The sequence below is a fragment of the Ictalurus punctatus genome, chromosome 16 (genome assembly GCF_001660625.3).
Source record: "Ictalurus punctatus breed USDA103 chromosome 16, Coco_2.0, whole genome shotgun sequence".
In the NCBI taxonomy this organism is placed as follows: Eukaryota; Metazoa; Chordata; class Actinopteri; order Siluriformes; family Ictaluridae; genus Ictalurus; species Ictalurus punctatus.
This window is the reverse complement of record NC_030431.2, coordinates 17851839-17869038: the sequence shown is the minus strand read 5'-3', so window position 1 is coordinate 17869038 and position 17200 is coordinate 17851839. Positions and strand designations below refer to the sequence as shown.

Genomic DNA, 17200 nt, shown 5'->3' with positions numbered 1-17200 from the left:
GAAAAGAAATGCACCTGTTAGTGGCATAGTAACACCTTTTCAAACCTGCAAATGGGTAACAGCTAAAGGTGGACAACCACAACACACACACACTTTAACACCTTCACATGCACACACAATATCATAACCTATTCAGCTGTCGCATTCCATGTACTGTACCAAGCAAGCTAGAAATACACTAAAACTAGCTCAAAGACATGGTGAGAGGAAATAAAGCTGGGTGATATAACGATATTAAAATCGATATTGTGTTGAATAGACTTTTCTAAGATATTGCAGATATCCTCAGAGCTATATAACATACAGTAAGAAGTAAAAATTGTACATTTTGTTATTAAATTTCTCATTTTCCCGCCTTTCCTGTGTTACTTTGATGTATACATTATAGTCATTCTTTTCATGCATGTATGTTTTATGAATTGCAATCATTATAAATCTTTTTATCTTTTTCTCCCTACCATTTTTTGGGAACCGTCAGCAGGCCTACTGTAAATATCATAACATATCATAACATTTACCACAGAAATGTCTTCAGGTATGATTTTCTTTTTCCTCACTCATAATCACTCAGGCCTAACAGTAAACAAACCATTTTGGCTCTGAGCCAATGGTCTTCAGCCAGTGCTCTGAGCAGGCTGCTATGTTAACCTCCTACTCAATTTCCATATATTTAATCGAGCACACAATTAATAATGTACAGAAAGTGGGAGAAGGGAAAAGAAGAGAAGCAGAGGAAGGGAGGCATGGACAGCTACAGTGAGAAAAAACAAAGCTCTATAGAGAGCCATTACTTTTCCTATGAGTCTAAGCAGGAGACCACACAGCGAGCAGTGAATATATTAGAGACAGGGCAGCTCATGTAATAAAGTTAATGAAAGCCAAATAGCGTAGCCAGCAAACCTTGTGTATTGGCTGAGTGTTTGGGAAAACTCTGAGTTATAAAAATAAGCATTATATATGTCTGTAAAGACATCTCACAAGTCCAGTACAGAAACTGGAATGCATTTCAACGAGGTATGAACATGTTCAATTGTTCAATAGAATCCAAGTGGCACCTGAAAAGAAACGTTAGATGATGGATAGAAGAGCCAGCTTAAATGACCTCTTTATAAATACATCGGGGGGGGGGAATGTTCTATAGCAGATTATTAAGTGAAGACTGACCTCAACCACGGGCTTGAATAACACCACATTTCTGCAGTGAGAGTGTGTGTGGCAGCATAGAAAGAGCATGAAGTCAGAATTTTTCCTTTTAATAAAGTGTGTAAGAGGAAAAACAGGAGCATTATCAGCTACCCCCAAGGCAGAAAAGCTTCATGGCTCTTGTTTGTCATTGCATGCCTGGGGACGAGTTATAGTCTTTTTTTTTATAGTGTTTTTTTCAGCTCCATGTAAAAATTAGTTGCAAGGTTCAAAGCCTGACATCCTAGAAATCCACATTCGGCACAGGAGTAGGCTAAGAGACAGCAGAACGCTTACAAATATTCCATTTACGTACAGGCTAGTAACGTAAGGACTTGCATGTCGTTCAAATTAAAAATAAAAAAATGCCAAAACAAAGCAAAAAAAAAAAAAAAAAGCCTTGGAAAATTTAGTGTGGTATTCTTTTTCTATTCTAGGGTTCCTATTCTTGTATCCTCCTGCTTGCCCTTCAGATGCACAGCTGCTAGGAAAGGAATGAAACAGCAGAAAGTCATAAATCAGCCTCTGAGGATTAAGCGAAACATTAGCGTTTAAAAAAGGGACATTACAGGATCATCTGTAGCAGAGGGTCACATAGCAAGCGGAGAAGTTTTGAGTAGATCGCTTTTGTAGTAACGGATAAGCTCTTTAATACCTTCCGCTTCTCTCCACTAGCGCAGTAATGTAACCGCCGCTTGTTGAACCAAGGCTTAATCACAGGTCTTTAAAGTGTAAGCTAATAGACACAGGAATCAAGCTGACCCCGAACTGCTAGACACCTAAACGAGTGCTATTTTACAATTGTTTTTTGGTAAGATGTCAGTAATGGAGTTTAGACCACGTGAGTGTAACAAATGGATTTTCCATGATTAATATGAATGGCAATTTGGCGACCTGGAGTGATTTAAGAGACTAGTAATAGAATAAACGTGAATATAGACATTCTCCGTCTATGTCTGTCTCGTCCAAAGTCTTTGAAAAGATTTGCAATTTATGTTATATATAGTAACTCTACTGATAATTCCATTATTATTGTCCTTGGGTCATCATCTTGAAAAATGCTCCAGTATTCCTTCAGGCATTGTGTCTTACATCTTTGTATCTTGTTATAGATCTGGCTAGACTGGGAAGAGGCTACAGCTATGCTAATTTATGTCTCCCTTCAGTAGGCACAAATCAAGCTATTTACATGGGCACTGCACATTTACTGTAGCCTTTTTTTTTTTTTTTTACAAAACCAGACTCTCTGACATATTCATAAACGCAGTATGCAACCTCCCCGTAATTAGATGTGAGAAATCCTGGAAAATCAGTACATGAGAGAAAAGAAAAAGCAAAAACACAAGAGCCACACTTACTGGCTACTTCCAGTGAAGCGTTGTGGCTGACCGCCTCCCCCAGATAGTTCCTGGCCACACACACGTAGCTGCCGTCGTCAGGTTTGCTGCGGCGACCGTGCACGATGCGCAGGAAGAAGAGTGAGCCGCTGGGAAGGAGCATACGGTGCGAACGTGGGTTGTCCCTGTCTGTCTCCACACGCTCACCATCTTTATACCACTCGACAGTGGGTGCTGGACGGCCCTCGGCCTTACAGTTCAGCGTGGCCGGCTCACCCTTCGACACGATCAGGTCTGATGGGTGCTCCACAATCCGCGGGGGGTAGTCCTCCTGACGGAGACGAGAACCTGGGAAATGCAAGGAATGAAGGAATTAGTGAAGTCGGTATGCAGTATTATACACATTGATGACGCACTGTCTGATATATGCTTGTATTTAAACATATTACAACACCAGAGAGGAACCCTGGGAGTCTTCACAGCATTCAACGATTTCTGAATACTAAAAGTCTGTAAATTTGAGTTCGTTTTTATTGGACATATCTATTTGCACCAGGGTGAAAATAGCATTGTCCACTAGAAATTGACTGATATTGATTTTTTATAACCGATACCGATACTAATTATTTGCTGTTTATGTGCCTGATAACCGATATGCAGAACCGATATTTATTTATTGTTTTACTTCTGTTTTTGACACAATGAACTGAACAAACGATTTTATTTACAACAATTTTGTCAATTTCACTTCCTCCTTGCATACAAAACAAGACTACTCTTATTTATACACCAGTAACTAGAGGGGTCTTAAGAGTGCAAAAAAAAAAAAAAAAATAATAAAGTGCACTGTTACTAAAGTGTCTTTTTTATTTTATTTTTTATAAAAGCTTCGATGAGGTAAAACAAATAAAGCACATAAAAATAATTCTAACAAATCTAATAAAACAGATGCAGTGTTACAATTCTCAAAACGCAAGATGGCGCCATTTATCGGTGGATCCGATATTACAAAACCGATGTCCAATTATGGAAAAATGCTTAAATATCGGGAAAATCGATTATCGGTCGATCTCTATTGTCCACACTGTATTCTTAGGAGAACTGTCATGTCCTTTGCTTAGCTAATGTTTAGCAACATTAGCTAAGCAAAGCTGGCTACCTAAACACATCTCTGCTCTAATGCTGCCACCTAAGTAGTTAGCTTAGTAGCAACAATAGCTAATAGACTTTAGTAACTAGTGATGTTTGCTAACAAGCTGTAAATCTGTTATAATTCAAGTATTAGCTGTCACACTCCCAAACTGGTGGCTTAGCTACAAGGTGAGAATTTGCAATGACTACCTGTGAGCAGGTAGTTCAAGTTCATTGCTTGAAAAACAAAACAAAAATATTTAATAACAATAATAAAACACCATTACCATTAGCTAGCCTTGAGTTACGCAAATAATACACAAGCTAAGTCAACAACTTCGCTGACCACATTAACATGTGTCCCATTAAACAAATAACGAAATAGTGCAATGGCAGAGCTAGTCCAGTCAGATTCGCTTGTGTGTTTGCAGTTAAAGAAAAAGCTAAACACAGACCAACAAATTCGTTCAACATGGAAAAGCTAGGTCCTTACTGAACATCACTTATTTGTTGCCTAAATGAATCTATGGATACTTTTATTCATGCTTAGTTTCTCAAGGGCATTCATATGATCTTATTTTAGATATCCTGTCAACTTTGCATGACATTAATATGCGCATATGAACGCTGAAAACCTGTGTACAGGTTATTCAGGAGAAAGAATGACTCCTAATGTTATATTAAATCATTTTCACTCAGATCACTGGATAACTGACTGAAAATTTGTTGTCGTCCCCCCCCCCGTAATAATTTATGTCCAATCAGCAGTGAGCATGTGATGTTCAATAAACACCTATGCTTTGTGCTTTGACTTAATATTGATGTGTTTCTGAATTTGTTGTAGTGTTTTGATTTTGATGTTGCGTTTTCATGTATTTTTTTTGGCGTCTTAAAGAATGACTCCTAATGTTATATTAAATCATTTTCACTCAGATCACTGGATAACTGACTGAAAATTTGTTGTCGTCCCCCCCCCCGTAATAATTTATGTCCAATCAGCAGTGAGCATGTGATGTTCAATAAAGACCTATGCTTTGTGCTTTGACTTAATATTGATGTGTTTCTGAATTTGTTGTAGTGTTTTGATTTTGATGTTGCGTTTTCATGTATTTTTTTTGGCGTCTTAATGTGCTCTTTTACGCGCCACAATATATAATTCATCAACAAGTATTCGTTCACTGTATAATTACAATCGTACATCCATCCATTTTCCATGCCACTTATCCTACACAGGGTCGCAGGTGAGCCTGGAGCTCTATCTCAGGGAACTCGGGGCACAAGGCTGTGTCAACCCATCAAAGGGCACAATTGCACACATATTCACACACTACGAACAATTTGGAAATGCCAATCAACCTCCAACGCATGTCTTTGGACTGTAGGAGGAAACCAAAGTAATCAGAGGAAACCCTGAAGCACATGCAAACTCTGCATGCACATGGCGGAGACAAGATTCGAGAGGTGGGAGGTAAATGTGCTAACCACTAAGCCACCATGCCCACAACCATACATATTACACACTAATATTATATGTGATACATACATGCCAATTCAGACTACATTTAAATAAAAGACAATAAGAGCATCTCTGCTGTCATTCACTGCTCAGTCAGTACGACCAGCATTATCACAAAGGCGGTCTTAATTGGAAGCACATCGCAAAAATCTTATTTACGCAGCCTCCCACTAGCACAGGGATTCCCTCCCCCGAATGCTGAGGGAGAGAGTTTCTAACACAGACTCGCACCCAGAGGTGCCTAGAGGAGATACCAAATTAATCATGTCAACTCGAACTCGTCGCCTCCTCGCATTTTACGATTAGATTAATTAAGTTATGTCTGTCTTTCACACACACACACACACACACACACACACACACTTACACAGTATCCTGCACATACCAACAGTCACTCTTTAATACCACCCACGTTCCACTGAAGAGTGTGATAAGCTGGTAAAGCGGACTGCAAAAATGTGCATAGCTCATCCCTTTCCATTTAATTAGATGTATTAGTCGTGGTTACATGGATATATTTTTCTTTTATCGCCCACAATCATGTTAAACATCTTAATTAAGTTCGCTTATGAATATGAAATTCGAACACGCAGATGCCAGAAAGGCCCTCGAGGCTTCTTTGAGAGGTAATAACAATGTAAAGAGAATGGCTAAAACGGCAGTGAGTGGAGATTTATAGTATAAGAGGATCTTTCTTTTGTCTTACGCCAATCATTCAAGACAAAAACAAAAATCTCTTGTTCACTTCAGCATGAGGTTACATTCATGGTATCGGATTCCGTGTACTTTTAGCACGAACGTTGGGATAGAAAGGCTACTCTCGGTGCCAAAGGAAATCTTTTCCTGCAATCACAGTTTAGCAAAGCCAGCACAGAGGGGATGTGAGACTAGTTTTTCTTCCGTGCGCTTGAGCAGGCTTTGTATTTTTCCGCAGTCGGGACTTAACGAGGCTGCTTTATCCAGACGAGGAATGATGGCACCTCAGCCATGTTAATCAAGCGCTGTTTGAGAAGAGCCTTTTATCCTGAAATTCTGCAAGTAGCTTCTTCTGTCTGACTTTCAGGAAATAGGACTAAATTTCCACCAAAGTGACAGAACACACAGAAGAAAAGCCCATCATATATAATATATATGTTTTATTAAAGTGCCACCTGATGTGCCATTTGCTGCCAGATTATTTCCTTTTTCAAAAATCCCGATCAAGCAGAAGGACACAGGGTTTTTCTTTCAAGTGTTGCACATACAGTATAAATTCTGCAGAAAAGCTGCAGATGGTTGCACTTTTTTTCTTCTCCCAATGAGAAGCAGTACTGGGTTCATCTCTGAAGATTAATTATGACGCTGGAGTAGTAGCGGCTACGGCGGCCCACGTGGACCAGGCTCCACGCAGCCAGCTTCTGGATCCCAACCCTGCGCATCATCCATCACCATCCAGGCAACTGCCGACTCTGCTGCCCAGTCCCTCCGCCCGAGGCTGGTGTGTGTTGTAATCCATTACTATCTTTCAAGTATGCGTATGCATAGTAGGCTGTAGCTACATCCATAATCAGGTCACTCTATGTGTGCCAGTTCTTGGCCTTGATATAGTGTATGGATTTGCTATGTGAGAATTAGCCAGCTTTTCTAGGACACATTTCAAAAGGAAGAATGTTATTTCTTTCAAAGACATCACATTACATTAAAAATCGTATCTGGATCAGGTGTATTTTTAACCCATGTGTGGTACCTGATGTTATCAGGGTGATATCAGCAGAAAATGCTGGATTGGGTATCGGAGGAAAAAGAGAATGAATCCGATCCAGTGTGATAATAAATTTAGCCTGAAATATGTCAGAATTGCTTGTAGTGCAATGTAAAGTAGGTAAAAACAATTCAGATTTTTTTGTGATCGTTGTGGCCAAAAATGTTTCATTTTACTGCTGCTTTTCCCCCCAAAATTTGCGATGCAATGTGCAGACTTTTTTGAGCTGTGGTTTTTGTGTAAGCCATTGTTTTGACTCGAAACATGGAAGTACTGAAAAAAGTATTACAAACGCATAAAGGGTTTTCATGTACGAACGTAAAATAACACAAAAATCAACACATCGATAATGCTTGTGAAAAAAAAACACAACAGCGAGAAACAAAAAAAAACAGAATGAAGAAACAGGAAATGAGAAAGAACACGCAATCACTTTAAACACAACGTAGAAATAGTGTATATGAAGTAAATTGCATGATTAACTGAGAATAAGACACAGGAGACACACAACAGATTGAAGTTTGAACAGACTGAAAACCAATAAGCTAACAGGAGAGGAGAAAAAAACTAAACAAGAACAAGTGTTCACTGAAATCTCATAAGTATTGGAACAGAAAAGAGTGGCGTGCACAGTGGCTTAGTGTTCAGCATGTTTGCCTTGCACTTCCAGGGTTGGGGTTCGAATCCCGGTTCTGCTCTGTGTGCTCTGTGTGTTCTCTCTGTGCCTCGGGGGTTTCCTCCGGTTTCCTCTCCCAGTCCAAAGACATTGTATGCTGTTGTATGCTGACTGGCATTTCCAAATTGTCCATAGTGTGTGATTGTGTCCTGCGATGGGTTCGCACCCCATCCAGGGTATCCCCTGACTTCCCTGGTATCGGCTCCAGGTTCCCCCACTACTCTGTGCAGGATAAGCAGTATGGAAAGATGGAATAAAAAAATGTGGTATCATGCCACCTCTAGATTGTTTTAGTGTTGTTGTTTATTTGTATTTCTTGTTAGTTATAATAGGTGATAATGTTTTAGGCATGTTTTCTTAAATTGCATTGGATTTTAGTTTTAGCTTCAGTAATGGTAGTTCCAGGAATATTTTCCACATTAAACAAGAATTCAGAAAAGGAAAAAAAAAAAAATCTCGTTTCCATTTAGTTGTTGCTTCTTATTTTATTTCTGTTATTTATTTGTAGGTAATTTTTGCTTAAAAAAAAAAAAAAAAAAACCTCGAATACCCCTGGTGGTACTCAGACTATAAATCCTTTTAATTAAACAGTAAAACTATTCGATCCAGACTTTATAGCAGAATTCATGACCACTGGAACTGAGCCTAGGCAGCGATTAACGTGTGTTGGAACATCGTGTTTAGATTTTTGTGTAAATGGAATGAGGGCGTGCAAGAAAGTAACGGTCATGCAAAGTAATTATATTAGCATTCAAACAAAACTGTCTTCTGGAACCCTCACAAAACAAGTGTTTTGTTTCACATAAACCTTGCCAAAACCTCCCATATGTAGAAGGTAACCCCCCCACCCCCTCCACCCCACCCCACCCAAATGCAGTTTCTCTGAGGCAGAACCTCCCTTCATCCTCAGCCCATCTGTTTTACTGCTGTTACCGTACACGTCTTTTGAGGTTGTAGGTACTCTTAACAGCTGGACAAATACACTTCAAACCATTGGTTTTAAGTGTGTGTGTGTGTTTGTGTGTGGTGGTAGAAGAAGAACCCACACTGGGACGAAAACTTTATGCAGTGTGAAAGGAATCTCTGAATAAAAGACAGGATCCAGATGATCTTGGAAGAGTGAGGAAAAGAGGGGGAAAGATTACCGCTGCTAGGTAATTGCTCCCATTTGCCTTCTTTTACCTGCTTTAACTGCGCTGGGGGCAGGAAGCCACAACGCTTGGGGCTTTAATGTGGCTGTGCAGAGGAAACTAACTGACCACGACTGAGGAAGTGGTCAATATCTGCCAACTAAAGAAGTTTGACTTCAAGAACTTATATGAGATAGGGGGTAATCCTGAAAAGAGACCTCCCTCTTAGAACCTGGAACTCATATGTGCATGGATGTGCATGACATCATCAGAGACATGACCCGAGTCCTGCTGTTATTCCATTACTGGCATTTATCAATGCTTCCTTTCAGAGAAACACACAGACACACAGACACACAGACACACATACACACACACACACACACACACACACACACACACACGCACATGCAAATCCTGGCCAAATTAGCACTTGGTAAAAGGGAAAGGCCAAACTGTGCTAGTGCTAGTGCTTTCATGTGACAGTTTAAAAAATCATTAAAGACTGTAGTGTGTTAATTTGTGAAATCTGTTTGAGTGTAAAGGCTATGTGAAGTCTGGGGTGATGGGAACAGCTCAGTGGCAGGAGGAACAGATCAATAGACAGATGTTCCCAGTCAGTGTAATCTTCCAACTGGCTCATACATGAATACACACTTACTCATACAGTCTGGGTAGTTTGCCTTACTATCCGTGTGAAGACCTAATCATTATTAATGCAACTAAGACTAACCTTAACTTTTAGGTTTTTTTTCCTAAATAAAAGCTGCAGTTTTTGAACCCCCCCCCCCCCCCCCCCCCAAAAAAAAAAAAAAAAAAAAAAAAAAAAAACTTATCCTCATGGGGACCAGCCAAATGTCCCTACAAGGTCAAAAGGGTCATTTGGGGACTCATGAGACCATCATATCAATTGTGTGCTTTTAGTTCCAAAAACAACATTAAACAAGTTTCAAATAGCAGCAAGTGTCAAGTTTGTGACAAAGACAAAATGGCAGCAATGCAACTCCTAGCCACCACATAGAAGAAAAAAAAACCCTCATATTTCATTTAAATTGTGATTAAGGTGGGGAGAGGAGATAATGTGTGGCCAGCTTGTGGGAGAGGAGGAGGGACCTGGCTCAGCACTGGGCTTGTTTTCTTCCTTGTTTTAATTGTGTTGGGTCCGTGCCTGGGGGGAACGTGTGCACATGCAGAGGGATGGTATCTCTCGGCTACAGGTGAGGCCCTCTGTGCCCGTCTGCCCAGAGAATGAGCGCACGGCTTATCTCCAAAGAGCCAGCAGTTTACACACACATGCCTGCATGCAGGCGCACATACACACGCTCAGAAGCAAGACGCTTCAGACACATGCGCATTCAGGAACACATGCTTACAAGCACACACACAAAGATTAAGAAATGGCTAAATAAGCACGTTCATGTAATTGTGTACAAACAGGTGGGCATTAAGATCCATTTAATTTGTCCCACCGTCCAAATTTCACCACTACCACGCACACAAACACACATAAATGTATATATATATATATATATATATATATATATATATATATATATATATATATATATATATATATATCCAAATGCTTATTTTAACTGTGAATTTTCTAAGGCAGCATTAACAATTCATCTGCAGATATTTCACAGGAAATAAAAATGATTTAAACCTCCTCTGCAAGCTCCAAGTTTACACAGATGAAAATCAATTCCCTAACAAGGCTGCAATTGCCTCTTAATTAGACATAATTAGATGTAACTGCTTTCTAACTGTGCATCATTAATGTAACTGTCACACTTTCTAGAAAGACTGTTACTGTAACCCAGATAACAGAGAATATTATTAAAATATTCAGTGATGTATTTAACAGGTTCTAAGATGTTTAACTTGTAATGTAATGGAAATGGAATGTTCTTCCAGGTCTTCTAGAAATGTTTGAGTAATCCTAATGCTCCTGCAACCAAAATGATACAGGAACATTGCAGGAACATTTAAAAATGGAATGCTGAAAAGTTCTAGGAACAGTGAGATAACTTGATCGATTGAACATCTTCTGAGGCAAAAGTTCTTAGAATATGTTATGTTAATCATAATTGTTTGAAGTAGTATTCTTAGAATCATTGGTCAGGTTGTGAATATGAAGGGACGGTGTAAGGAATGTGCAATGCAGGGTTGAAAGGCATACAAATCAAAAAATTTAATATCAGATCTCAATATAATATCAGATCTCATTTGTTGCTTATCTCATCTATTGCACCATCCAGACCAACCATTGCTTCGACGTATCTACAGATTTCAGGGGCTAAAATTAGAGTAAAGATGCTCCTGTCCACATTATCATAGGTTTTCCCTGTAGCACCAGGGTGTATTAAAGGGTGGCAAGAAAGAAGCCATTACTCAAACAGAACCATATGAAAGTATGTCTGGATTTTGCCAGAAAGCCTGAGAGTGACCCAGTTAGGATGTGGGAAAATGTTATTCTGTCGGATGAGATCAAGATTAACTTTCTAGGCCAGAATTCAAAACATTATGTGTGGCAAAAACCTAGCACAGACCATGCAGTGAAGTATGGTGGTGGTAGGATCATGCTGTGGAGCTGCTTAAAGAAGAACGGATGAAGCAAAATAAAGGAACATAGTGTTAGAGAATTTGCTTCTGCTACTAAATTGATGCTTGTTCTTTTTTATTATGCAAGACAAATAAGGAAAGTATTAACTCCCAGACAATATTTACCCTGAATAGTTTAATGATGTCTCTGTGACCATCAGTGCATTTAGTGTGAATATTTATCCAGGCAACATATGCAAATGTAAATAATCTTTCATCAGCTATTGCTTTTGGAGCCTATACCAGGAGCACTGGATATGAGGTGGGGAATATACTCTGAATGGGCACCATGCGCATGCACATTCAAAATTTTATGAATGGCTTTTTTAATGGTCTCTAAAATTGCTATGGACAACTTATTTCAAATTGTAGAAAGTGTAATGTACGGAAATATGTGTATCATTTGTAATCTTTTACACGGCACTTTATAGACACTCAGTGTTCAAAGCGTGAGTAGGATGCTGTAGGTGGAACAGGATGCAGGAAGCAGTGGCCGTGTTCAGGACCAAAGACGAGTGACTGAGTATTTTATCAGCCCCTCTTAGGACCACATGAGTGCATCTACCCTCGCTCCTACTGGTTTTCAATATAAACAGGTTTATCCATTACACTCCTGTGAGTGTGTGTCTGTCCCACATGAAAGCCATGTATTTGACTCCACACTGCATGGTCTGAGAGCACGAGTGTCTGTGGATCAAGGTTGGTGGTCTACAATCCGCTTCGCCAACCATCCCGAGGAGGAGGTTTCGGTTCTCCCAACAATTTGCTTTGGCGTTTGGACGGGGTGTGTAAACATTACACGGGATGAAGTATCAACCACTAAAAATGAAAACCACAGCAGTTGGGCTTACTCACACTGCAGCTTCTTTGTGTAAAAGAACCCCAACAGGTAAATAAGCTCACACGCATGCACACAATGAGATGCGAAAGCTGATCTGATGCTAAAGAGTTCCATTCACTGACAAACCTGCGCATAATGTTACATGGTTTTGGCTGAGGTTCACAGCCCACTTTAAAAGCACTCTTGAAACAATGCACACAACTGTGTCGGCTCGTCTTCCTCTATGATGGGAATGTTCTGACCCGCATCTCACCTTGAGGCACTGGCCATGATGAAGGGAGCGTGCCTTAACACTATCCTGCTGCTGGGCTCAGCCAATCAGAGCAGCCGTCGATGATTAAGAACAATGTCAGACTGGGGTGACAAGGGGATTACCTGTGTTCTCAGTGTCCACAGTGCTGATACTGCCTCAGAGGAGAAAAGAGTGTAATCTATCCATTCTCTCCACTCCTACCTTCAACCCCACCTACACACACATTTACACAAGTATGTGTGCAAACACAAATTCTCCTGACTGTAAGTGAGAACATTCTTAAGGCTAGTAGCAATAAATCCCAAGGCTCATTTCTATATTTGGCATTGGCTAACATACATATGCTCACCAAGATGATTTCTCCATCATGCTTCTACACAAGCAGCACCTTTAGTTAACACCATCTGACACAATTACTGCATTCCCAACACCAGACAGCTTAAAGTTCTTCTGACAGATATGGACAAATAAAAGCCCATACTACACTGACATGCTTGTTAAAAACAATCCCATTTGTCTGTAAAAAAAAAAAAAAAAAAAAATCAGCCTGGATTAGAACACTCAGTTTTAATGACCTGAAAAAGATCAAACTGGCTTTGTGTTGTTATTGTTGTTGCTGCTGTGCTTTTTAATAACATCACATGTCTATGGAGTGCCACTGCAGTGATAAAGACTGAGAACTGAGAAAATTTGAGGAAAAAATGACAACCCATTCACACTACTGACTAATGGCTATATCTTTGGTGTAGGGTAGAAGTTTATGAAGGTTATGAATTTAACATTGACGATACAATAACTATCTGTGACTGGGAATCCGAGAGAGCACAATTAACCCTGCTTTCTGGGGGGAATAGATGCCATTAATTTCAATCTGATGGACAATAGCCAATTATAAGCATCTGTTAGTTCATATATATGGAATAAAGAGGCTGGCTTTATATTCTGGGGGAAGCCCATGGTAGTGTTCTCGCTCCTAGGGAATATGCTAATGGGTAGACTTAGAAAATGGTGATTAAAAAATCCCACCTTACTTTCCCATAAATAATTTGGCTTTAGTCTAAAAGCTCAAGGCACTTAGAGAGCATTTCAGTTAGTCCTCGGCATCAAGGAGATGTAAACACAGACAAATCAACCAAGCTCTGCTACATCTGCAGTGCCTCATGATGCAATCACCACTAATTGATTATGCCTACTGGCTTTGCGTCATATAGAGGGAATGCTGCAAATCTTTGGAACGACGGAAGCCTAGTTCACACTACACGATTTTAAGATCTGCAAGTCGCTCAGCTTGCCGACAAAACCCTGTGATCTGAGGCAAATCGATCGTTATGTGTGAATTACTCAACACCACAACGACTTCAAGACTCCCGATTACAAGACAGCAAGTCGTGTAGTATGAGCAGAATAGCGATCTGCCGACGTTGAAAATCGTGTAGTGTGAACTAGCCTTAACATTAAGAAAGTCTCGCGGAGACTCAGGCACCCTGCACTTAAAGCACATGAGCTCATTCCCTGGAGAGTGTTTCCAGGAAGCATGCTCAAATGGGAATGTGGATTGGAAAAAAAGCACACTGGTAACTAAGGGAAAGATTTCAACGGCTCAGTCAGCACGAACAGTGAGAGACCCACCTCCAAATGAGCACCCTCAGCACTAGATCTATGACGGCCATTATAGAGGAGAGCTGTTAAAAGTCAAGAGGATGGAAAGCGGAGGAGTGAACTAGCCTTGCTTTTTTTATCTCTCTCCTACTCTCCACCTTGTTCTCTGCCAAGTCTTTTAATGACTTCTGATGTGTGAAGCCTCAGCAAAAAAAACCCCCAAAAAACATCAAAGTCCTTTCAATCACTGATTGATCTTGAATGCTGCAATATTCATGGTCATCAGGAACTGCTGTGTATCTCTCCTGAAGTGAAATACTCACCTTGCTAATGTCCATGGTCATGTGCCAGAGAATGTTAGTAGTCCCATCTAATGAGATCAAATAAAAATGCTTTATTTTACACCCAGGGTCAAGAGCATTAGGTTTGTACAGTGGAAACCGGGCTGGGAGAATTCCTTGCATTGCTTTGGAGACAATAAATTCTACAGCTAGCTATGAAGCTAAAGCCTGTCATTCCCACAGGTATGAGGATGGAACGAGGCCAGATAACTGTGTGTGGGCTGTGTAAGGTACCTAACTACTTAATATCGCAGATAGCAAACAGAAAGTACTAAAGTAAAAATGTCTGAGTAGCACAACAGAAAATCATTCGCCCAAAGGTTTTGAGATTCGAAGTTTGAATTCCAACAATGCCGTAGACATCCGAGGATGGGAGCCCATGCTCCCTGGGTGCCATCACTCTCTTGCCTGTCAATCAATGGCCGTCTGTGAGCTCATGTATATGAAAGAGGGTGGTTAGCGATTTCCTCTGAATGTGTTATGCTACCCTGTGATGTAGCATGAGGAGCATTTCCAAAAGATGATGTGTGTAGAAAGAAGCATGTGCTAGTCTTCACCCTCAACGGCTGGTAGCTGTCACTCGATAGGGGAGAGCTAGCTAGGGGCAGGAACTGACAGATGACCAAATTGGGGAGAAAAAGGGAGAAAAAGAGTTTGTGAAATATACAAAGCTTCTAGAGTGACAGGACGCTTTTGGACAAAAGTCCTTCATCAGCTGGGCAAGCTAGATATTTCTGGGGCTTTCATTGCTCCTAGAGTATAACAACTAGAAATGCAAACTGACAATGTCTTTAATGCTATTGCAGGGTCTCACTGCTAGTAAGGAGAAATACTTCATTCTGATGAGATAAAGGTGTTCGATAAAACAAACTGCTCAGCCTCTTCTTGTTTTGTCCAATGTACAGCTGATTGTCTCTTTTTCTGTCTCTTCCGCTTTTGTATATACCTATATATAAAACTCGGTTGTAGCTGCAAGCGGTTCCCAGAATGGGTGCAGTAAATTATAAACTATTCAACAAGACTCGGCCACTCTCAGCTTATTAGGGGACACGTTTTCAAATGTCATGGTCAGAAAAAAAACCTTATTTGCTTGGTAAATTGGGCTAAGTCTCAATGTGGGCCTGTCTATGTGATTACAGATGTTGCTTTACGAGTGTGCGTGTGGTGCTGAACGACTTTTATTTCAAACCCCTTGCCTTAATTGCTGAGTTGGTAGCAACAAATGAACTCTTCTCTCATATCATCTCCCTGTTGTTTCCCTCTCTGGAAGGATTGTGTAAAACAGAACAGGGCATGGACACTGCACATGAACCCTATTTAGAGAACAGCATGAGCAGAAATCCTATTTATACATTAACCCCCCTAACCACTTTCCCTGTTCCTGTTCCTGTTCCTCCTGTGCTTTACAGCATGCCACCCAGGCCATCTCCATAAAGACACTGGGTAGAATCAGGATAAATGGCCAGACTCCAGGATGGTATTGGCCCGAATGGGAATTAAATGGGATCATAAATTTATGGAGGCTGGGCGATTCCGAGAGAGAGCCTATTTCAAGACATGGACGGCAGACGAGCGGCAGAAACACTGAAACGACTAAGAGGAATAAATGGAACATTGGAGAGGTAGAACGGAGGCCTAGAGCAGATTTTACAAGACAATATAAATATTTGGAGGGGGAAATTAAGAGCCAGACAAATGCTGCCAAAGGCTTCCTTTTCTGGAGACATCTGCAGAGGTGCATTCATTATCCCATTAAAAAAGACATTTCCTACCTTTTTTGGTTAGACTGACATGGCCTTAGCTCTTAGTTATACCCTGACTTGTCTAAAACTGGGATTCATTACATAGAGAGACCTCTTCTCCTCGGAGGTTATATATGAATGTCCAAATATCAAAAACATAATCACAGACTCGACCTTTAATTTCACTTCCTGTAATTTCATTAAATATTTCAGCTTTATCTGTAACATTAGCGCAAAAATATGTCCATCAAGACTTACGCTAAATGGTCCTAAAGCTATACCTTTATGACTATATCTAAGACATATGTCCAACTTTCCCATTGCACATATGACTAAAATTAAGTGATCTCTCTTTGAAATGCTTGAAGTTGACCAGGACATGACAGATCATGAGAAATCATATTGTGAAACCTAAATAAAAGCAAGCCCCGATCTGGTCCATTTTAGCACTGAATTTAAATGCTCAATGCTTGAAAGCGATTTTTAGCATGATAGTGCACTGGATCAGATTATGCCTCTCTGCAAGTCAGTTTAGCTGGCAGGGATTATTTTCTAATCCCTTTGGTCTTTCTCAAGAGGGGAAGGTCGTAAAGACCCTCGCCTCATCCTCATGAATGTCTCCTCCTCCTCCTATTGTTCAAAGCCACAAAGAATCCCCCCTGAGCTACACATCTGCAAAACAATTTCTCCTTTTTAGCTCTTTTATACCAAAGCAAAGAGAGTTGAAAGAGAGTGTGAAGAATTAAGGCTCACCGGGTGATAAACTTCACCAGGAACTGCAATGGCTATTTGTTCATTTGGGTGAAGAATCTTTTTTTTTTTTGTCCTGGGCTTGCATAATTACCTTATCACTTTCTAAGGACACTGAGCTAATATCAATCACCTACACAGGATTCTTTCCCATGACAGTATGACATTTCCTGACACAGTTCCTCTTCCATTCTTCAATGCTTTATCCATCTCAATTTCCACTATTTAGCCTTCAACATGCGCAGAATGCACAAAGGTTTGCACGCAGTCTCCCAGCTGAACGCTGGTTCTCTGTGATGTTTCAGCCCATCAGAGCAATAATAATCCAAGCGGCAGTCCACTAGCCTTGCCCCCTAC

The 17200-nt window shown here is 40.4% G+C and overlaps 1 protein-coding gene across 2 annotated transcripts in view; it reads right to left on the bottom strand.

The window, feature by feature from the left end:
- Positions 1-17200, bottom strand: part of LOC108277159 (roundabout homolog 1) — a 193256-nt gene that overhangs the window by 114291 nt on the left and 61765 nt on the right. For both annotated transcript variants that reach the window (XM_047160800.2, XM_053686650.1), the window contains one exon: positions 2541-2867. In XM_047160800.2, the coding sequence (XP_047016756.1) occupies positions 2541-2867 (327 nt within the window). The remainder of the gene's footprint in view (positions 1-2540; positions 2868-17200) is intronic.